Below are 22,277 nucleotides of genomic sequence, written 5' to 3' on the forward strand. Positions count from 1 at the left end.
GCACCGTCCCCGGCTTTCGGAGCACCCCGCGGGCTCCAAACGGTGCTCCCTGCCTGCTCTCTGCCAAGCCGCCACCCCGGCCCCGAGGATGCCTCCCAAGCGTGCATGGTCCCATTTCCTCACCAAAACAAGTAGAGGGGGCTGGAGAGATAGCACAGCGGGGAGGGCGTTTGCCTTGCACGCGGCCGACCCGGGTTCGAGTCCCAGCATCCCATAGGGTCCCCCGAGCACTGCCAGGAGTCATTCCTGAGTGCATAAGCCAGGAGGAACCCCTGTGCTTGCATCGCCAGGTGTGACCCAAAAAGCAAAATAAAAAGGGGAAAAAAAAAAAACAAAAAACGGACCTTACCTCCCTCCAGCCCAGGGAAAAACTCTGTCTCCCCTTAGCACAACCTGTCCCTCCGACATGGCCTTCCCCCCAAGTTTATCAGCAGGGCAGCATGATCCCTAAATCCCACTAAATCCCACCCTCCTGGCCCCCCCACTAGTCGGGCTCTGGGAACAGCCCTCAGGAATGTGGCCCCTGCATCTCGCATCTCCCAGGCACCCCTGCAAAACACAGTGCCCCTAAGCCACCCCCGCCCCATTCCCAGCCACACTCGTCAGCACACCTGGGGCAGAGTCCCTCCCGGGCCCTTGGCGGGGTCAAAGTCCCCCTGGGGCAAAAGACCAGGTGTGCAGAGGGGCGGGGCGTGGCTCTCCCAGGCCCCGCCCACATTCCAGCTGGCCCCGCCCCCAGGATTCTGCCCGCACCCGGAGCTGAGCGAAGCCCTGAGTGCCCCCTTCCTGCGCCGGCTGCTCTGGGGGAGCCAGGGGGCCAGAGCACCCCGGGCCACTCGTCTTGAGAAGTTCCAGCGGGTCCTCAGTGTCCTGTCCCAGCGCCTGGAGCCTGACGGCTGAACGCAGCGACTTTTTCTCCTGGACGGGAGGTGCATTTGCAAAAAGCTTTACCTGTGTCCTCCAAGTGAATGCGGACCTTGGGGGGAAGGGGATGGCACGTTGCCCCCTCACTGCAAAGACCCTGAAATCTGGAAACGTGGGACATCCCCCCCACCCTCCACTGCAGTGCTCCGAGCACATGGTGAGCGGGTGCTTTTGTGCTCAGAAAGAACTGGCAGCTCTGGCAGAGGGTCGAGCTCTCCAAAAATGCTGTGATTCTTCCTGCCAATCGCTGGGCCCCTGGGATTAAAAGCCCAACTCCTTTCCACGAAACTGAAGTGGGTCGATCATATCCTCAGCCAGCCAGCCGCAAGAGGGTGCGGATGAACTTTCCCCATCCCGCAAACAAGAACACGAAAAATAAAAAAAATAATTAAAAAATGAATAATAATAAAAATCTGGGGCTGGAGTGATAGCACAGCGGGAAGGGCGTTTGCCTTGCACGCGGCCGACCAGGGTTCAATTCCCAGCATCCCACATGGTCCCCTGAGCACCGCCAGGGGTAATTCCTGAGTGCAGGGCCAGAAGTAACCCCTGTGCATCGCCGGGTGTGACCCCCACCCAAAAAAAGCAAAAAAATAATAATAAAAAATAAAAAAAGGAAGTTGACCGGGTTTCAGGGTGGGCAAGATGATTTAAGGGCTGGAGAGCATGCTATTTATTTTGTGTGTATAGTTGTTTGTTTGGGGGCCACGTCCAGCAAAACCCAGGGGTTTTACTCCCGGCTCTGTGCTCAGGAATCATTCTGGGAGCGGGGGACCCGACGGGATGCGAGGGGATGGAGCCTGGGTCCTGCCATGTGCAAGGCCAGCATCCTCCCCGCTGTACCATCTGGAGAGCGTGTTTTGTACGCAGGTGACCCCAGGACTGCACGTTCCCTGCAAACACCTAGTCACTGGGGGTGGCCCCCAAACCACAAGTAAGGGCCAGGGAGGAGGTACTGAGGTCTGGAGAGCGCATGCTTTGCATGCAAGAGCCCGGGGTCCAATTTCTATACCACGGGGACCCGCTGAGGTGTGACTGCACAGGACATGGCCAGGTGTGGCCTCCCCCCCACAAGCAAAACAACTTCCGGGCGGGAGCAGAGAAGGTCCAAGTCATAGCGCGCCCCCCCACACACACACACATCACCACATTCAACCCTTCCCCGCACCTTCCTCAATCCCTCTGGGAACCCCGAAGCACCTTTTTAAAAATCCATCAAAAATCCATCTCTCAGACACACAGAAAGATTGCCTTCATCTGGGGAACATAAAGCAACAAAATGGGAGACTAACACCCAGGAGTGGCTGAGATTAGTACCAGGAATTTTGCTCCATGACTTGGAGGCCAGCCACACGTGCTAGGGGGAAAGGGAGCTCAGATAGAGAAGGGAGCACCAAGTAAAGGGTGTTGGGAGGATCCTCCCAGGGTGGGAGAAGCATGCTGAAAGTAGTCTATAGACCGAACATGATTGCCACTCAATGCCTCTTTTGCAGACCACAGGACCCAAAAGGAGGGAGAGAGAACAAAAGGGAATTCCCTGCCACAGAGGCAGGGTAGGATGGGGGGATGGGGGGTAAGAGGGATTCTGGGATCCGTGGTGGTGGGAAATGGGCACTGGTGGAGGGATGGGTATTTGACCATTGTATAACTGAAACCCAAGCACAAAAATTTGTAAGTCTACAACTGTACCTCATGGTGTTTCACTAATAAAAAAAATTAAAAATAAATAAAAAATAAAACAGAAAAAAAAATCCATCTCTCCCGGCAGACACACCCTGTGTGCCCCCCCCGTCCCCCCGACATCCCAGGGACCTCCCAAAGAAACTCCCCACTCCTGGAGCTTGATATCATTTTTTCTCTTTTATATATAAAACATAACAGCCCTGGCCGAGCGTCAGAAAAAAAATAATAATGACATCGGAATATGTACATCGGTGGTCGAAGGCACAGCGGGTCGAGAGGGGGGCGGTGGTGAGGGGGGCAGCAGGCTACACAGGTCTCAGCCGAAGCCACGGCGGGGGCAGCGGGGAGGGGGCCCAAATAAAGTGCGTAGGTCCTGGGACGCCCCCGTGGGCCGGAAGCAGCAGCCGACGCCCCCTCCCCTTCGCACCCTGAGTTGGGTTCAGTTAAGCGTGACCCGGAGGTAGGAGGTGGGGACGTAGCCCTCCCCTCCCTGTTTCCGCCGGACTCGGGTCCAGCCGTCGCCTTTGTCCTCTTCCATCAAGCTGAGATCCTCGCCCTCGTCCATGGAGACGGTGCCCTCGCTGGAGCCTGGGGTGGGGGGTGGGGGTCAGGGCGTGCTCAGGTGTGGTATTTTGGGCCACCCGGGATGGGGGTGGCGCCGGGCCTGTCCTCCCCACCCCAATGAGACCCCAAGTCATCGCCCACCAATGGCCTTTCTGGCTCCTGGTCAAGCCACTTAATGGCCATGATCCCAGAGACTCAGGAGCAAATCTCGGAACCCAGTGGATTTTCGCAGAAATGCGTCTGGACCCCACAGTATGTTACTGTCGCCAGGCCACCCCAGGGGGAAAGGGTGTTGTCCCTCCGACTGATCCCCCCTGGCGGCTCAGTGGCCGCCATCCTCCAGAGCCACTGGACAGTCAGGCTTGGGCCCGCAGTGAGGAAACTTGTTGGGCCTCATGGGATAGGGGTGGACCGGGGCCTGTCCTCCCCACCCCAGTGAGACCCCCAAGTCATCACCCACGAACGGCCTCTCTGGCTCCTGATCAAGCTGCTCAACGGCCATGATCCCAGAGACTCAGGAGCAAATCTCGGAATCCAGTGGCTTTTGGCAGAAATCCCTCCAGATTTAAGTGCTAAAATTTCGGAATTTCAAAATCACATGGCCCAACTGCAGCCACGCGACATCATATGTTATTCATAACCTGCAATAGAAAACAAATTGTCTGCTGTTGCCTTTTCAGCAGATCTGAGTGTTGGGGTAAAATCTCAAATCATAATGGTGGGTCTGGTGTCAAAATATTGAATGTGATCAAAGTAGAGAGAGAGATTAATGTGGAAATCATCTGCCCCCCAGGTAGGAGGAGGGTGTGGGATGGGGATATACTGGGGTTTTTGGTGGTGGAGAATGGGCAATGGTGAAGGTATGGGTGTTTCATTGTATGATCGAGACTTAGACCCAAAAGCTTTGTAACTGCTCTCACGGTGATGCAATAAATAAAATTATAAAAAAAAATGAAAAAAAAAAAGTAAGGTGGAGTTCATGCCCAATTCAATCAGCTAATCAGTGGCTGAATAAATAGCAGAACTCCTACGTTAAAAACAAAAGGGGGTGCTCAGGTGTGCTTTATGCAAATTTCATTGTTGTTTGTTGGGGGGGGCGGTGCTCAGAGCTCTGTGCTCTGTGTTCTGTGCTCGGGAAATCTGCACCATGTCAGGGATTGAACTGGGATCCGCTGCACGCAAGGCAAAGTGCCTTAACCTGTCTCTCTGGCCCTTTTTCTTTTTTTCTTTTTCTTTCTTTTTTTGGGGGGGGTCACGCCCAGCGATGCACAGGGGTTCCTCCTGGCTCTGCACTCAGGAATGACTCCTGGCGGTGCTCCGGGGACCATCTGGGATCCTAGGAATCGAACCCGGTTGGCGGCCGCATGCAAAGCAAACGCCCTACGCGCCGTGCTATAGTTCCAGCCCTCTCTGGCCCTTTAGATGCAACTTTCAAGAAATTCAAGGAAGTGAGGCAGGGAGAGGACAGGGATTAAGGCACTTGCCTTGCACGTGGCAGAACCAGCTTTAACTCTTGGCACTGCACTGAGGTTCCCTGAGACCCACCTGGAGCGATCCCTGAGCTCAGAGCCAGGAGTAAGGCTGAGCACCCAAAACCAACAAAAAAGGGCATGTTCGGGCATTCTAGGGGAAAGGGCAGCTCAGATAGAGAAGGGAGCACCAAATAAAGGGTGTTTGGAGGATCCTCCCAGGAGGGGAGATGCATGTTGAAAGGAGACTATGGACTGAACATGTTTGCCACTCAATGCCTCTTTTGCAGACCACAACACCCAAAAGGAGAGAGAGAACACAGGGGATTGCCCTGCCACAGAGGCAGGGTGAGATGGGAGGGATGGGGGTGGGAGGGATATTATCCATGGTGGTGGAAAATGGGCACTGGTGGAGGGATGGGTATTTGATCATTGTATAATCGAAACCCAAGCACAAAAAATTGTAAATCTACAACTGTACCTCATGGTGTTTCACTAAAAATAAAAAAAAAATATTAAAAAAAAAAAAGGGCATGTTAAGAGATAGTACGGGGGTCAGGGTGCAGGCTTGGCATGTGCCTGACCTGGGTCTGATCCCTAGCACTGCATGCCTGGGACATTGCCAGATGCAACCCCCTGGGACCCCCACAAGCATCACCAGATGTGACTGACCCAAGGGGTCCTCAGCACCTCAGGATCTGAGCAATACTGCGTTTCTCAGACCCCCATACTGAACTCCCGCCTGGACGGTCAAATATTGCCAGAAGTGATCCTGGGTCCCTTATGCACCACTAGAAACTCCTATACCAAGCCGGAGCGATAGTACAGCGGGGAAGGCGTTTGCCATGCCGGTGGCCAACCTGGGTTCAATCCCTGGGTATCCCATGTGATCCCTGGAGCACCGCCAGGAGAATTCCTGAGTGCAGAGCCATGAGTATGCTGGGTGTGATCCCAAAAGCCAAAAAGAAAAAATAAATCATACCTTATACCAGCCCTCCCCCCAATAAGCAGCAGCCCTGGCCAAGGGCGACCCCCCCACTTTCAAGCCACCAATGCACCCCTGTAAACCGTCCGCACCTTCAAAGTGGTAGACAGCCACGCAGTGACCAATGGGGGATGTGGGCTCTTCTTCAAAGTCCTCATCAAACTCTGTGTAGATGGGGGCGTCCGGACCTTCCTCTGAGGGGGGTTCTTCAGAACTGGAAGGCAGGAGTAGAGCCAAGTGAGGACCAGGGGAGATGGGGGGCGGGGGGAGCCCTGCGCCCTGACCCAGCTCCCGCTCTGACCACCTGCCCCCGCCCCACCTCACCTCTCCTTGTTGTTCTGGGATCCGCTATTATTACTGCCACTACTGCTGCTGTCAGGGGGGGCGCTGGTCGGGGGGTCGGGGGGCCGGGGGTGGCGGCTCAGCGTGTCTCCCCGATTACTCAGGACCCGGCTCTCTGCTTCCACCAGCCACGCCTGAGAGCAAGGGACACACGTGGTCACTTCCCTCCGGAGCACAGAGGGTTTCCCGGACTGACCTCTGCACACCCCAGCCGGTGATGAGAAACAGCTGGCAGGTCCCCTCCCTCCTTGCACACAGTGACTCAGCGTCCGGGGGGGTGGGGGGGGGGGGCCCGCCTCTCCCCAGGGTCTTCCCTGACCTCATACTTCTGCACTTCCAACTTGAGTCTCTCGATGTTGCTCAGGGTCTCTGCGATGCGGGGCTCCAGGCTGGCGGGGTCCCCCATCTGGGGCGTCTTCTCATAGACGTCCTTCATTTTCTTCAGGGCTTCCCTGGGAGCGGGCGGAGAGATAAGAAAGAAGGGTCCCAGCATCATGACTCAGAGCTAGGACACACCGATGACAAATCTATTTTTTAACAAGTTGGATTTTTGGTTTTTTTTTTTTATCTTGGGGACCACACCCGGCGATGTTCAGGGCTGACTCCTGGCTCTGCGCTCAGGAATTATTCCTGGAGATTCCCGGGGGATCCTATGGGATGCCAGGGATCGAACCCAAGTCTGCAATGTGCAAGACAAGCGCTTTACCCACTGTACTACTACTCTGGACCCTCGCTAAAAAAAAACAAACAAAAAAAAAAAAAAAAACGGGGGGTGTGCAGAGACAGGACAGGGAATGGCGTGCTGGCCTTGCATGCGTGGTCTGATTCCGGCACTGCATAAGCAAAAATGTGCTCCCCCCAAAAAGAAAAAACAAAACAAAACAGGGGATCCTGGAGAAAGAGTTAGCAAGGAGGGTGCTTCCTTGTACACAGCTGACCTGGGTTGATTCCCACACCCTAGAGGGTCCCTCAAGCCTGCCAGGAGCAATCTCTGAGCCAGGAGTTAGTCCTGAGTACCACTGGGTATGACACACACACACACACACACACACACAAAAGCAAAAACAGGGGCCAGGGGGCTGGAGCAATAGCACAGCGGGGAGGGCGTTTGCCTTGCACGTGGCCGACCCAGGTTCAATTCCCAGCATCCCATATGGTCCCCCGAGCACCGCCAGGAGTGATTCCTGAGTGCAGAGCCAGGAGGAACCCCTGTGCATCGCCGGGTGTGACCCAAAAAGCAAAAAAAAAAAAAAACCAAACAAACAAACAAAAAAAAACCAGGGGCCAGAATGATAGTACAGTGGAGAAGGGGCTTGTCTTGCTCAAGCCAAGCTGGGTTCTATTTCCTAGGCACTGCAGAGGGTCCCCTGGGCCCCCACTGGGCGTGATCCCTGAGTGCAGAGCCGGGAGTCAGCCCTGGGCACTGCTGGGCGTGGCTCAAAAAAAACGAAACGAAAAAACGAAACAAACAAAAAGCAAAACAAAGCAAACAATAATAAAATCCCTTCCTGGCGTGGGGTGCTCCCGACGTGTACGAGATAAGAGTGGGAGAGAGGGTGAGTGGTGGAGACGGGAGCAGAATCTCATGGTGAGACATTCCCTGGGGCCAGAGAGAGGCCACCCCTGGCCAGAGGTGGGCCCCAAAGCCAGGACAATCGGGGGCAAAAAAAAAAAAATCAAATCTGTGGTGCTGAAGAGAGAACAGAGTGGGCAGGGTGCTGGGTTCCAGCCCTGGCAGGAATCAGTCCTGAGCACTGCTGGGTGTGGTCCCCTAAGCCAAAAACAAACACTCATCGGAACCTAGCCAGATACTTTGTGAGCACTTGACTGAGTACCAGGCATTGTTCCAGGCACTGGGCTCGGAGCCCTACAGAAATAAGACAGGCGGGACTCGGGCTGGCCTCGTGGGCTCTTAGGAAGACTCGTCAACTCCTGGGAGAGTCTCCCCTGCCGAGAGTGAGTCCGGCAGTGCAGGATTAAGGCCAGTACATATCAACGAAGTCTACAGACCACTGAGCTTGAAACAGCCTTTTTCTGTTTTTGGTTTTTTTTGGTGTGTGTGTGTGTGTTTAGGCCCCACTAGGTGATGCTCAGGGGTTCTCCAGGCTCTGTACTACTCCGGAATTACTCTCAGTGTGATGGGGGACCTTATGGGATGCTGGGGATTGAACCTGGGTCAGCCAAGTACAAGACAAGGCCCTCCTCACTGTACCTGCTGTGCTATTTTTTTTCCCCCCTGATTTTGGGCCACACCCGGTGATGCCCAGGGCTTCCTCCTGGCTGTGCACTCAGGAATCACTCCTGGCAGGGCTCAGGGAACCCTATGGGATGCTGAGGATTGAACCTGGGTCAGCCGCGTGCAAGGCAAGTACCTTCTGCACTGTCCTATTGCTCTAGCCCCAGATTTTTGCTTGTCTGTTTTTGTGCGGGCCACACCTGGCAGAACCCAGTTCTGGCTCTGTGCTCAGGAATCACATCTGGCAGGCTTGGGGGACCCTATGGGCTGCCAGGAATCGAACAGGGTCAGCCAATCAAGGCAAGCTGTCCTGCCCACTGTACTAGGGCTCTGGCCCCAACATTATATGATGGCATAGTGGTAGGGCGTTTGCCTTGCACGCAGCCAAAATGGCCAACCCGAGTTCGATTCCTCCGCCCCTCTCGGAGAGCCCGGCAAGCTACCGAGAGGATCTCGCCCGCACGGCAGAGCCTGGCAAGCTCCCCGTGACGTACTGGATATGCCAGACACAGTAACAACAAGTCTCACGATGGAGACGTTACTGGGCCCGCTCGAGCAAATCGATGAACAACGGGAGGACTGTGACCGTGACCGTGATGGATTTCCCCAATGCTTGCTCATGGGAGAAGGGAGAGCTGGGGGAGGTGGCGGTGGGGCAGGTGGCTTTCTTCTTCTGTTTACCGGAATGACTCACAAGAAGGTGGAGGTAAGCATTTCTTCCACGTGTGGCGGAAAGCGTCTCTCGAGCCCCAGGTGCCTGGGACTGGCTCGGGGGAATCTCGGAGCCTCATTCCAGGTCACTCGAGCGTGGACAGAGTGACCTGCATACCCCAGCCCCTCCCCGTTCTCCCCCCACCACTCACCTTTGGTCAACCTCCTTCTGCAGCTCCCGGTTCCTTTCCTCCAGCTGCTGCTGAAGCCGCTTTCTCTGCTGCTCCGGGGGCAGATGGCTAAAATCTTCGGTCGCCACAGTCTGTAGAGTTGGGGGGGGGGGGGGGGTCAGGGAGCAAGATGCTGAATTTGCGGTTCGTGGAGGACTCCCTGTGTCCAGGTTCTAAGATGCTCCTGACACATCGAATCCTTCCTTCCCACGCCAGATTTTTTTTTCTCTCTCTCTCTCTCTTTTTTTTATTTTTTATTTTTGGAGGGGGGCAAGGCCATGCACTGAGCAGCAAAGCAAGACCTGGGTCGGGCTCCGGGGAGGAGGGGGACCCGGCCTGCGGCAGAAAGCGAGCCCAGGATCCCGCCACCCGCATGGCCGCTGGGTGGGCTGGGCCCCCATTCCTCCTACTGCCCGCCCCCTGGGGAGTCGGAGCGAGGACTCACTTACCCCACGGCTACCTCGGAAGCTGCGGAAGGATGCTAGCCGGGGTTTGACCGACTTACTGATCTCGCTCAGTATGGCCAAGGGGTCGAGGCCGGATCGGGGGGACGGGGGTCCATTGGGTAACACCGAGGGCAGGGGGCCCCCCCGCGGGGTGAGAGGTGGGGGGCGCGGCTACCGGCGGGGGGCCAGGGGGTGGGTGGGATGGGTCAGGAACAGTAGAGGTAAGGACCAGGTGGGTGGGAGAGGGCAGATGGATGGAACAATTGACACAATGAGGAGAGAGAAAGAGGAGAGAGAGAGAGAGATGAGAGAGGAAGAGAGAGAGAGAGAGAGGCAGGGAGAAAGAGGAAGAGAGAAAGAGGGAGAGAAAGGAGGGAGGGAGACAGGGAGTGAGGGAGGGGGGGAGGAAACCCAAGACGGAGAAGAGGAAAAACAGAAACAAAAAACAAACAACAACAGAAAAAAAAAAAACAGTAAGAAAACCACAACTTAAGATGCACAACCACACAGAAAATTTAAAAATGTAAATGCAAATGCATGCAAAGAACAGCAAAAAAAAAAAAAAAAAAAAAGGCGGAGGGGTGAGGGTACACAGGGGACAGTCGACTGTGACCCAGAAGGCCAGACCCATCCTGCTGCGTCCACCCCACCCACATACCCTCGTTTATGTCCCGTAGCTAGACTGGGATGGGAAGTTGGGGTGTGTGTGTGTGTGTGTGTGTGTGTGTGTGTGTGTGTGTGTGTGTGAAAGACGTCTCCCCTTCCTCCCAGCTTTCTGGGCTCACAGTCTTAAAGGCAAAGGGGGACCCCGGGGCAGGAATCGAGGTCCCGGACAGGTGAGTGGGAGCAAGCTGGCAGGTGCGTGTGGGTGGGGAGGGGGGGGTTCAAAGGCAGGAAAATAATGAGCCGGGGTTGGGGTGGGGGGGGCGATGCCGTTGACCTGGGGAAGAGTACGGGGGAACAAGCAAGACCCCTAAGGGGGTGAGGTCACCAGGGGGTGTCCAGGGAGGTCCCTGACACTGAAAGCCATAGGAGGGGGGGGGAAAATTTCCCTGAGGGGGACCGGAGCAATAGTCCAGCGGGGTTTGCCTTGCACACAGCCAACCCGGGTTCGATCCCCGACATCCCATCAGGTCTCCCGAGCAAACCAAGAGTGATTCCTGAGTGCGGAGCCAGGAAGAACCCCTGAGCCTTGCTGGGTCTGACCCAAAAAGCAAAAAATAATACAAATTAAAAAATCCCTGAAGGTTGAGACTAGGGGAACCTAGACCCCCACCGCGAGGGCCGGGATGGGAACCCCCTCAGGCCACCAGTCTCCTGAGCCCCAAATTCTACCACCGGTTCTCCTGGCATCCTGTGGACACGCCGGGGGGCCCCTCCCTGGCCCTCCAAACCTCGAGGGACTCCCAGGCCAATCACCGGCCCGTTTTCCTTCCCTCTAACCCGGGCTGGCAGCCAAGAGGAAAATTCCTCCCTGGGACTCAGCGTTCCGCCGTTGGCGCTGACTCAGTGGGGGCCCCCCCCGCGGGCGGTGCTCACACCCACCTCCTGCCCCCTCCACCAACACACCAACTCCACCTCCGGCCCTCCCAAGGGCCCCGGCCCCCACCTTGTTCTTCTTGCCAAAGGGCCAGAGCTTGGCACGGCTGCGGCCCGGGGTGCGACCGTCGGACGGGGCTCCCAGGCTGCTGTCCGAGGCGGCCCGGTTCATGGGCTGGCTGAAATCTTCGAATTCCACGTCGCCCGGGCGGGCGAAGCCGGATTTATGCAGTTCCACGAGCACTTTGGAGTCCTGGGGAAGGAAGTGGGTGGATGGGAGGCGCGGGGTGGTCTGTGTGAGTTCTGAGGCTGGGCTGGCTGGTCCCCGCTCTGTGTGTGTGTGTGTGTGTGTCTGTCTGTCTGTCTGTCTCTGTCTCTGTCCCCCTGCACACATCCCCGCCCCAGACCAGGTACCCACGTTCTTGGCATCCACTGCTTCCGCTGCCACCTTCATGCCCTCCAAGCACTTGGCAATGATGGGCACCACCTGCAGCTCGGCCTCTGACAGGAGTCCATAGCCGGTGCCCAGGTGGGCGGTCCTGCGCTCGTCCATGTCCTGCAGCTTCTGCCGGGGGAGCGAAGGACGTTAGCCAGAAGCTCAGGGGAGGGGCCGTGTCAGGGGAGCTCTGAGAATTGTTTTTTTTTGTTGTTGCTTTGTTGTTGTTTTTTTTTTATTATTTTTTAGGGTTTTTTTGGGGGGGTCACACCCGGCGATGCACAGGGGTTCCTTCTGGCTCTGCACTCAGGAGTTACTCCTGGCGGTGCTCAGGGGACCCTATGGGATGCTGGGAATCGAACCCGGGTCGGCCGCGTGCAAGGCAAACGCCCTAACCACTCTGCTATCGCTCTGGCCCCTGTGTTTTCTTTTTTTTTTTTTTTTTGGCCACATGCAACAGTGCTCAGGGCTGACTCCTGGCTCTGCACTCAGGAAGCCCTGTGTGGTACCAGGAATCGAATCGAACCTGGATTGGCTGCATGCAAGGTCAGCACAGTGCATCTTACCCATTTAATCTCTCTCTCTCTCTCTCTTTCTTCTCTCTCTCTGCCCCCCACCCCCCACCTCTCTCCCCGAGCACACAGAATTTGGACAGGGGAGACACGGGGTCAGGCAGATTCCTGGGGGAACACCCCGGCATCAAGGGCTTCGAAGAAAAGGCAGACACTGGGTGCAGGCAATGCCAGACTCTACAGTTAGGGCCGAGAGTGTGATATAGGGTGGACTACAAAATAAACGCAGGGTCGTTTGAAACTTTTCATAGGACGTGTGCGGGTTAGTGGGGCTTAGAAGAAAAAAAAGGGGAAAAAAATCTCAAACATCTGTGGCAGAGAGAAAAGAATTCGCTCCTGCTTCCTCTTTGCTGCTAATGAATTCTCCCATTTTCCTTCTGGCAACGGGGGCATTGCCGTTGGGGTTTTGATGGGCGCATAGGAGTCAGCTAATTCTGGGGCTTAGGGGAGGAAGGTGGGGCGCTGGCGGAGCCTGGAGCACTCACGTCAAATATCTGGGGCATCTGGGAGAAATAGAAGTGGGCCTGGTCTCGGTTGAAGCGCTGTAACTGGGCGGCGTATTCGTTTTTGCTTTCTTCGGCCATGTGATTCCGAAGGTGGGCCTGATGCTTGGCCTGAGAAACCAGATACACACACACACACAGAGGTCACGGCAGGTTCTGGCCAGGCCCCACCCTGACCCCGGGCCCTTGAGCCGGCCAGCACCTTCTCCACGTCGGCCTTGGTGGCGTTGATATCTTGGTCAAGTCTCTCTGCCGTCTGCGCGGCCTTCTCCGCCTCCCGACAATCGCGCTCAAACTTCCGTTTACTCTGTGTCAGGGACGGAACCAAATCGGGGAGTCACCACCCCCCCCCCCCCCCGCCCCGGCACGGAGGAGGCTGGGACACCAGAGATTCTGGGTGGCCAGAGCGGGAGAGACATTTCCAGGGGGCTGGATTGCAGGCTTTGCTTGCAGGAGGCCTGGGGTACAATTCCCAGCACTGTAGTATTTACTCCCCAAGGTCTGCAGGGAGCACTCCTGAGTGCGGAGCTGGGAGCACCGAGGGGCTGAGCACCACCAGCTAAGCACCCCCCCCCCCCCAAACAAAAGCAAAAACCAAAATCAAAAGAGAAAACAGTTTCAAGAAGGCATTACTCAAGGGCCGGAGAGAAGACACCACGTAGATAGCAGGGAGGGCGTTTGCCTTGCACGCGGCCTGACCCGGGTTCAATCCCCAGCACCCCACAGAGTCCCCCTGAGCACCTCCAAGACTGATCCCTGAACACAAAGCCAGGAGTCGGCCCTGAGCACCACCAAGTGTGAGCACTAAGCCAAAAACAATGACAACATATTTAAGAGGGGGCTGGAGCAATAGCACAGCGGGGAGGGCGTTTGCCTTGCATGCGGCCCGACCCGGGTTCGATTCCCAGCATCCTCTCTGGTCCCCCGAGCACCGCCAGGAGTGATTCCTGAGTGCAGAGCCAGGAGGAACCCCTGAGCATCCCCGGATGTGACCCAAAAAAGCAAAAAAAAAAAAAAAAAAAAAAAAAAAAAAAAAATTTAAGAAAAATTCATGACAGAGTACAGCAGGGAGGGTGTCTGCAAGGCATGAGGTGAATGCCAGCATCCCAAAGTGTCCCCCGAAAACCGCCAGGAGTGATACCCTGAATGCAGAGCCAGGAGTCAGCCCTGAGCATCGCTGAGCCCTGAGCATAGCGCAAATACAAAACCAAAAACCTTATCGCTCAACAAACAAGAAGAGGTGGGTATGCTGGGAACCCACAGGGAAAGGAAGGGTGCAGGGTGGTTGGGGGGTGGGGAGCAGAGGAGGCCGCTTCTCGGACCAGGCACACTTGTCCTGTGCCCAGAGCCGCCCTCCCCGCCCACCAACTCACATTCTCCAGCTGTTTGAAGCCATTTTCCAGCTGCTGCTGGGCCCGACGACCTTCTTGGAAGTGCTGTGGGAAGAAGAAGAAGAAGAAGAAAAAGAAGAAGAGAACTGGTTTCAGGGCCAGAGTGAGAGTCCAACAGGGAAGGCATTTGCCTTGCACGCAGCCAACCCGGGTTCGATTCCTGGCAACTCAATAAAATTCCCAGAGCCTCCAGGAGTGATCCCCGAGCACAGCGCCAGGAGTATAAGCCCTGAGAATCAGCCCAGTGTGGTCCCAGAATGAAACAAAGATTTTTTTTTTTTTTTTTTTGCTTTTTGGGTCACACCCAGCGATGCTCAGGGGTTCCTCCTGGCTCATGCACTCAGGAATCACTCCTGGCGGTGCTCAGGGGACCCTATGGGCTGCTGGGAATCGAACCTGGGTCGGCCATGTTGGCTGCGTGCAAGGCAAACGCCCTACCCGCCGTGCTATCGCTCCAGCCCCAACAAAGATTATTTTTAAAAATCAAAAAAAAAAATAAAGGAGGGCTGGAGCGATGGCACAGCAGATAAGGCTGTGTTTGCCTTGCACGCGGAGACCTGGGTTCGATTCCCAGCATCCCATAGGGTCCCCCCGAGCACTGCCAGGAGTGATTCCTGAGTGCAGAGCCAGGAGGAACCCCTGAGCATCGCCGGGTGTGACCCCCCCCACAAAAAAAAAAAATCCAAAGCAGAAGAAATCAGGCTTCCCGCCCTAGGCTGCAGGGGTGTTCGCTTGGGGAGCACACCAGGAGGAGCTCACACACCATCTTCCTCTCCTGTTTCATCTCCTGTGAGAACTTGGCCAGCTCCAAGCACACCCGGACGCTAAGGTTCTCGGCCACCAGCTCCCGCTGGCCTGCGAAGTCGTTCACTTCCTGGAGAATCTGCACGAAGGACTGCTGTTGGCTGAACCTGAACACGGTGGAAAGACAAAGGTCACTGTCACACCTTTTTTTTCATTTTTCTTTTTGGGTCACATCCAGCGATGCACAGAGGTTACTCCTGGCTCTGCACCCAGGAATGACTCCTGGCGGTGCTTGGGGGACCCTATGGGATGCCAGAGATCGAACCCGGGTCCGACATGTGTCAGGCAAATGCCCGACCCACTGTACTATCGCTCCGCCCCCCCCACCCTCCCCCCCACACACACACATCTTCACCAAGACATTCCTCCCAACACCACCTAAAGTCATTGTCCATGGGGCTGGAACTATAGTACGGCGGGGATGGAGCTTGCCTTATGCAGGGCTGACCCGGGTTTGATCCTCCGCACCCCAGATAGTCCCCCGAGTCCACCAGGAGTGATCCCTGAGCACAGAGTCAGGAGTCAGTACTCAGGAACGCCGGGTGTGGCCCCGGAACAAATGAGCAAAAATTTGGATCTAAATCCCCTAACCCCAGGGCTGGAGAGATAGCACAGCGGGTAGGGCCTTTGCCTTGCACACGGCCGACCCGGGTTCGATTCCCAGCATCCCATAGGGTCCCCTGAGCACCGCCAGGAGTGAGTCCTGAGCGCAGAGCCAGGAGTAACCCCTGTGCATCACCAGGTGTGACCCAAAAAGCAAAAAAATTTAAGAATAAATAAATCCCCTAACCCGATCCTGTGTGGGATGCATTTCGGATCTCAAAATGATTAACTAAGGGGTTGGGGACGGGGAGACAGTTGCTAATGTTACCTCAGCCCCATGGGACCAGCGCAGTCACCCAATGTCAGTTTTGTTTTGTTTTTATTTTATTTTGCTTTTTTTTTTTCCCCCAAGTGAGGTAAAGGTAAAGGACCCTATGTTCGATCCCCGGCACCCCATAGGGTCCCCCAAGCCCCTCCAGGAGTGGCCCTTGAACACAGAGCCAGGAGTAAATCCAGAACACTACTTGGGTGTAACCTCCCAAAAAACCAAGACCAACCGGTTCAGGTCAGATGCTACTGCCCAACAAGGCACCAAAACAAATTTTTTTTTTTTTTTTGCGTCATGGGTCACACCTGGCGATGCTCAGGGGTCTTTCCTGGCTCTGCACTCAGGAATGACTCCTGGCGGTGCTCAGGGGACCCTGTGGGATGCTGGGAATCGAACCCGGGTCGGCCGTGTGCAAGGCAAACGCCCTCCCCGCTGTGCTATCGCTCCACCGAAACAAAATTTGATTTCTGGAGCTTTATAGAGCCTGGAGCAGGAGGCCCGGAATAAAATGGAATGAAGGACAGCTGGGAGGGTGTTTGCCTTGCACGCAGCTGGCCCAGATTCGATTCCCAGAACCCGTATCGTCCCCCGAGCCAGCCCAAAAAGTGATCCCTGAGCACAGAGGGAGGAGTAAACCCTGACCACTGCAGGGTGCGGCCCCCAAATCAAAATCAGTAGAAAGAAAATGGAATGGCGAACTTCCTCGAACCTATGGGGAGCCCTCCACCACACTCCCCGTTCCACAGACGAGAAAAAACGGAGGCTGAAGTCATCTGACCCTGCCTCTGCCTCCCCCATCCGGTAACTAGCGAGAGCCCCTCCTATCCCATGGGCAAGCCTGGGGTCATGAATTGGATCTCTGCTGGCGCCCACGTGTGTCAGGAGGTCCTGGCAGCTTAACAAGGGCCTGAGAGTACCAGGCCCGGCAACGGCATGTGACGGCCTGAGCACTGCTTGGCTACGCCTGAACACAGCGGGAGACAGTGGGACCTCCCCCAGTGAGCACGGAGGCTAAAAAAAGATGTGTGAGCCCTGAAGCCAGGAGGGCCACCCCACCCCCACCCTGGGACCAAGACACTGGCACCGCCACTCACGCGCAGTGCAGCACCCCGGCACCACCACTAAAACACAGTGCAGAGCACCAGCACCACCACTGACACAGTGCAGGGTAGGACACCACCACTAACACGCACGCAGTGCACCGTAGCAGCACCACCACTAACAAGCAGTGCACTGGCACCACCACGGACATGCGTAGCACCTGGCACCATCACTGACTGCACAGTGCACCGACACCATCACTAACCCGCAGTGCGCTGTACCAGCACCACCACTAACATGCAGTGCATTGTACCAGCACCACCACTAAACACACAGTGCATGTTACCCGCACCACCACTACTAAACTGACATGCAAGACCCGCATGGAAGAACAGGGCAATCAAGGCAGAGGGAATCTGAGGCAAAAGTTCCAGGAAACGGGCGCAGAAAGCAGTGGATTGGGGATTCCAGCCCGTGTAATCTGGTAATCTGGGTCCTGCATCTAGACTCTGATCCCGTGTGGAAAGTAAGGGAGAGGTGAGGGGCCAGGGGCTGGAGCGGTAGCACAGAGGGGAGGAGGGCGCTTGCCCTGCACACACACACACACACACACACACACACACACGCACGACCCAGGTTCACGCCCTATGATCCCCCCCCCCCACCCACCACCACCCAGCACAGGTAGGAGTGATGCTTTGAGTGCAAAGCCAGGGAGATCACAACCCCCTCCAAAACACAAGAGATGAGGGTCCAGCTGGGATGGCTACAGGAGAAGGAGGAGGGACGCGTGTGCCCCCCAAGAAAACACACACACACACAGACCCACACACACACACCCCCGATCTAGCCCTTCTCCAGCCTTACTTGGACTCAGGATCATCCTTGGCCGGTCTCTTGGGCAGGTATTTCTTCACCAGGCTCCTAAGGGGCGAGAGGTGGACACCACCAGGCTGAGCCTCGCGCCCCCCTCCCCACCTGTCCCCCCCACCCCCGTCTCGGGGCGCCGCCGCCCCCCTGGCCCTCCCGGGGGGTCTTCTCACCTCAGCTGCTTGGCGTAAGTCTGCTCCACCTCGGTCCGTTCTTTGACGAACTTGACGTATCGGTCCAGCAGGTCCAGCCCCCACTGCGTGTGCCTCTCCAGCACGTCGAACTGATCCTGGGTGGGCGCGAGGGGTGGGGGGTCGTCAGGGTCCTGCTGCAGGGGACCCCTCCCCCCAGCCAGGCCCCCACGTCGAACTGATCCTGGGTGGGGGTCGAGGGGTGGGGGGGTCAGGGTCTTGCAGGTGACCCCTCCCCCCAGCCAGGCCCCCACGTCGAACTGATCCTGGGTGGGGGTCGAGGGGTGGCGGGGTCAGGGTCTTGCAGGGGACCTCTCCCCCCAGCCAGGCCCCCACGTCGAACTGATCCTGGGCGGGGGTCGAGGGGTGGCGGGGTCAGGGTCTTGCAGGGGACCTCTCCCCCCAGCCAGGCCCCCACGTCGAGCTGATCCTGGGTGGGGGGTCAGGGTCTTGCAGGGGACCCCCCCTCCAGCCAGGCCCCCACGTGGAACTGATCCTGGGTGGGGGGTCAGGGCCCTGCTGCACGGGACCCCTCCCCCCAGCCAGGCCCCCACGTCGAACTGATCCTGGGCGGGGGTCGAGGGGTGGCGGGGTCAGGGTCTTGCAGGGGACCTCTCCCCCCAGCCAGGCCCCCACGTCGAGCTGATCCTGGGTGGGGGGTCAGGGCCCTGCTGCAGGGGACCCCTCCCCCCAGCCAGGCCCCCACGTCAAACTGATCCTGGGCGGGGGTCGAGGGGTGGGGGGTCAGGGTCTTGCAGGGGACCCCTCCCCCCAGCCAGGCCCCCACGTCGAACTGATCCTGGGCGGGGGTCGAGGGGTGGGGGGTCAGGGTCTTGCAGGGGACCCCTCCCCCCAGCCAGGCCCCCACGTCGAACTGATCCTGGGTGGGGGGTCAGGGCCTTGCTGCAGGGGACCCCCCCCCCAGCCAGGCCCCTCCCCAGCCAGGCTGGTCCCGACCCAGGAGTTTCCAGGCCCCGCCCCGGGCGCAGGAAACCGGCGGGAACCCCCGGCCCCTTCCCGGGAAGGGCAGGGCCGGGCCCCAACCAAGGGCGGGGCCGCGGCCGGACAGCGGGGGGTCCGGGTCCCAGGACGGGGCCCCGGGGGGCGTGGAAGCGGGCAGGGCCACTCGCTGGCCCCCGGCTCCCCTAATCCCCCCCATCCCCCCGGCCCAAGATTCCGGAAAATCCGGCCGGCCCGGCAGCGGTGAGTCAGGGCTGGGTGGGGGGGACGGGGCGCCCCGCGGCCGGCTGCTGGGGGGGCCCCTCCAGCCGGGCAGGCGGGGGGCGGCCCCCGGATCCCCAATCCCCGATCCCCGATCCTGGCTCCGTCGGGTCCCCCGAGAAGTGACTCAGTTCCGCCCGCCCGCCCCGCCCCCGACAGCGGCGACTCCCAGGAGATCCCGGAGTTGGGCAGGGGGTGGGTGGGGGTCGCCCGCGCCGCGCTGCACCTGGGGACCCCCGAGATCAGAGCGTGGGGGGCTCCGAGGTCCAGGCCGGGGCGGGGAGGAGGGAGGGGGGATCTTCGGGGACCCCCGAGAGCAGAGCGTGGGGGGCTCCGAAGTCCAGGCCGGGGCTGGGAGGGGTGGGGGGGGATCATCGGGGACCCCCGTGAGATCAGAGCGTGGGGGGCTCCGAGGTCCAGGCCGGGGCGGGGAGGAGGGAGGGGGGATCTTCGGGGACCCCCGAGAGCAGAGCGTGGGGGGCTCCGAAGTCCAGGCCGGGGCTGGGAGGGGTGGGGGGGATCATCGGGGACCCCCGAGAGCAGAGCGTGGGGGGCTCCAAGGTCCAGGCCGGGGCTGGGAGGGGTGGGGGGGATCATCGGGGACCCCCGAGAGCAGAGCGTGGGGGGCTCCGAGGTCCAGGCCGGGGCTGGGGAGGGGTGGAGGGATCATCGGGGACCCCCGAGAGCAGAGCGTGGGGGGCTCCGAAGTCCAGGCGGGGGCTGGGAGTGGTGGGGGGGATCATCGGGGACCCCCGAGAGCAGAGCGTGGGGGGCCCCGAGGTCCAGGCCGGGGCTGGGAGGGGTGGGGGGATCATCGGGGACCCCCGAGAGCAGAGCGTGAGGGGCCCCGAGGTCCAGGCCGGGGCTGGGAGGGGTGGGGGGATCATCGGGGACCCCCGAGAGCAGAGCGTGGGGGGCTCCGAGGTCCAGGCCGGGGCTGGGAGGGGTGGGGGGATCATCGGGGACCCCCGAGAGCAGAGCGTGGGGGGCTCCGAGGTCCAGGCCGGGGCGGGGAAGAGGGAGGGGGGATCATCGGGGACCCCCGAGAGCAGAGCGTGGGGGGCTCCGAGGTCCAGGCCGGGGCTGGGAGGGGTGGGGGGGATCTTCGGGGGCTCCAGGGTCGAGGCTGGGGCAGGGGGCGGACGCCGAGCCCGGAGCCCCCTCCCCACGCGGCCCCGCGCGCGTCCCAAGCCCCCACCCCCGGACTGCCGGGTGCAGGAGAGGGGAAAGGCCGGGCCGGACTTCCCAGGTCCCACGTGGGCCCGAAGTGGCCGGAGGGTCCCCTCCCCCGCCCCCGTCGGACAGGCGGGCGGCGGGCACGCACCCAGGGGCCGTAAGATAAGCCGCCGCCCGGCCGGGACGCTCAAAATAGGTGACCTCGCCCGGCCGCCCCGGCCCCGGCCCCGGCCCCGGCCAGCGCCCGGGGCTGCCCGCGCCGGGCCTCCTCCCTCGGGGGACCCCGTGCCTCAGTTTCCCGACGCCGCTCCCGCAAACTGGCCGCCGCCTGCCCTCCCCCGGGGCGGTCCAGCAAGGAGAGCCCCGGGGTGGGGGGCAGAGGGTCGGGCCGGGGTGCAGCCAGGGGCGGCGGGGGGCGCCGGCCCGGACCCCGCCCCCCGGGGAAGGGGCGCTCGGAGTGGGGTCGCTCGGACTCACCCACAGCTCCGTGCCCCAATCCATGCTGTCCCCCCGCTGCTCCCGCCGCCGCCGCGCCCGGTCCCCGCCGCCCGCCGTCGGGAGACTCAGCCCAGGGCGGTGCGCCCGGCCCCGCCCCGCCCACTCCCGGGAGGGCCACGCCCCCTCCGAGGCTCAGGCCCGCCCCCCGCCAACCAGCCTACCCCAGCAGGCGAGGGCGGAGCCTCAGGGGCCCGCCCCCGCCAACCAGCCTATCCCAGCAGGCGAGGGCGGGGCCTGCGGGGCGGGGCCTCCGAGCCGCCCCGCCCCCCTCTTAAAAGCGCTCCGCCACCCGACGCCACCGGACCTGTCTCTTAAAGGACACCCGACCCGTTTTTTTTTTTCCTTCCAATCTCCCAGGCCCCTCGGATCCTCCCCCACCCCTGCCCCGCCCCAGATGGCGCTTCCTTTTCTTCTCTCCCTCCGACCGTCCCTTAAAGGGCCTGGGACGCTCAAACTGCCACCCCATCCCGTCGCAGGGGGAGAACCTGGAGGTCACCCAGATCTTGCGGGCCGGCCAGGCTCCAGATGGTCCCATTAATGGTCTGGTTCCCTCCGACCACAAGGCGGATGGCAGGACTTCGATCTTGGCCGGGACGCGCCTTTCGCCAAGGCCGGGTCCATTAGCGCCCCCACCGCATCCTGCCTTCCCTCCCCCCACCCCCCCTTCCCCAGCTCTGCGCCCGGGAAACTGAGGACGGACCGTCCTTGGGGCTCCGGGCCCAGATCTCTCCCCGGCTCACGTCCAGTTCGCACTTGCACCTGCCCGTTTCCTAGTGGCATCTCTTAAGGCCAATTCAGATTCAACTTGGCTGGATTGCAACCCCCACCCCCCCCTCCCCAGCCGTCCGGACACTCGGACCCTAGGGCCGGGCAGTGGGGAAGGGGTGAGGGGGGCGGGGCGGGGACACTTGGAAGTCTGTGGCCTCCCTCTTAAAAGTCTGTTTACACCCTCTGCGGCTCTGGGATGAAAGGGGAGCGATCCCCAGGGGCCCTCGACCTCAATCTTTGGTGCATTCTCCAGAGCTCCGGAAGTGACACAAACGTCCTGCTAGGGCTGGGGACTCGGGGGTCTCCTAGTCCAAGACACATCGAGCTGGCCAGACCTTCAGTATTGAGGACCTAGGTGTGACTTCAAGAGAGTGATGTCCGGGCTGGAGTGATAGCACAGCGGGCAGGGCGTTGGCCTTGCACGTGGCCGACCCGGGTTCGATTCCCAGCATCCCAGAGGGTCCCCTGAGCACCGCCAGGAGTCAATTCCTGGGTGCATGAGCCAGGAGGAACCCCTGTGCATCGCCAGGTGTGACCCAAAAAGCAAAAAAAAAAAAAAAAAAAAAGAGTGATGCAGGGACCTGGCCCCACCTGCTGGCGACTTTTGAGCTAGAAAAAAACCTTCCTGCGATCACAGTTCCCTGCGCAGGCTGCTGGGGCGACTGAATCCGGGGAGGTTCAAGCAAGCTTTGCCTTCTTTTTGGACCGGCTCTGGGTTCAGGAGCTCAATTTCTGCACCCGAGGTCGAGGGTGGGAGGGAGGTGGTGGTGGGGGGGCGAGTCCTGCTGGGTTTCCAACTTGAGATCCTGGCTCAGCTGGGGTCAGGGTCCTGTCCTCCAGCCCAGCTGAGGACCTGGGAGTGGCCG

The 22,277-nt window shown here is 59.4% G+C and overlaps 1 protein-coding gene across 2 annotated transcripts; it reads right to left on the bottom strand.

The window, feature by feature from the left end:
• Nucleotides 1-2,771: 2,771 nt before the first annotated feature.
• On the bottom strand, nt 2,772-20,731 carry TRIP10 (thyroid hormone receptor interactor 10). Of its 2 annotated transcripts, XM_056109541.1 has the most exons (15): nt 20,623-20,731; nt 17,731-17,846; nt 17,555-17,611; nt 14,735-14,882; nt 13,954-14,016; nt 12,783-12,887; nt 12,563-12,691; nt 11,488-11,634; nt 11,140-11,322; nt 9,534-9,701; nt 9,067-9,176; nt 6,287-6,419; nt 5,950-6,101; nt 5,718-5,839; nt 2,772-3,195 (listed from the first exon to the last, which is right to left on the bottom strand). In XM_056109541.1, the coding sequence occupies exons 1-15, from the start codon at nt 20,644-20,646 to the stop codon at nt 3,047-3,049; spliced, it is 1,806 nt and encodes a 601-aa protein (XP_055965516.1). In that variant the 5' UTR covers nt 20,647-20,731; the 3' UTR covers nt 2,772-3,046. The 2 variants fall into 2 exon arrangements, with proteins under 2 accessions (XP_055965516.1, XP_055965517.1); XM_056109542.1 differs by lacking the exon at nt 9,534-9,701.
• Between the last annotated feature and the right edge of the window lie 1,546 nt (nt 20,732-22,277).

Source organism: Sorex fumeus, unplaced genomic scaffold (assembly GCF_029834395.1).
Source record: "Sorex fumeus unplaced genomic scaffold, SorFum_2.1 ptg000309l, whole genome shotgun sequence".
Taxonomy (NCBI): Eukaryota; Metazoa; Chordata; class Mammalia; order Eulipotyphla; family Soricidae; genus Sorex; species Sorex fumeus.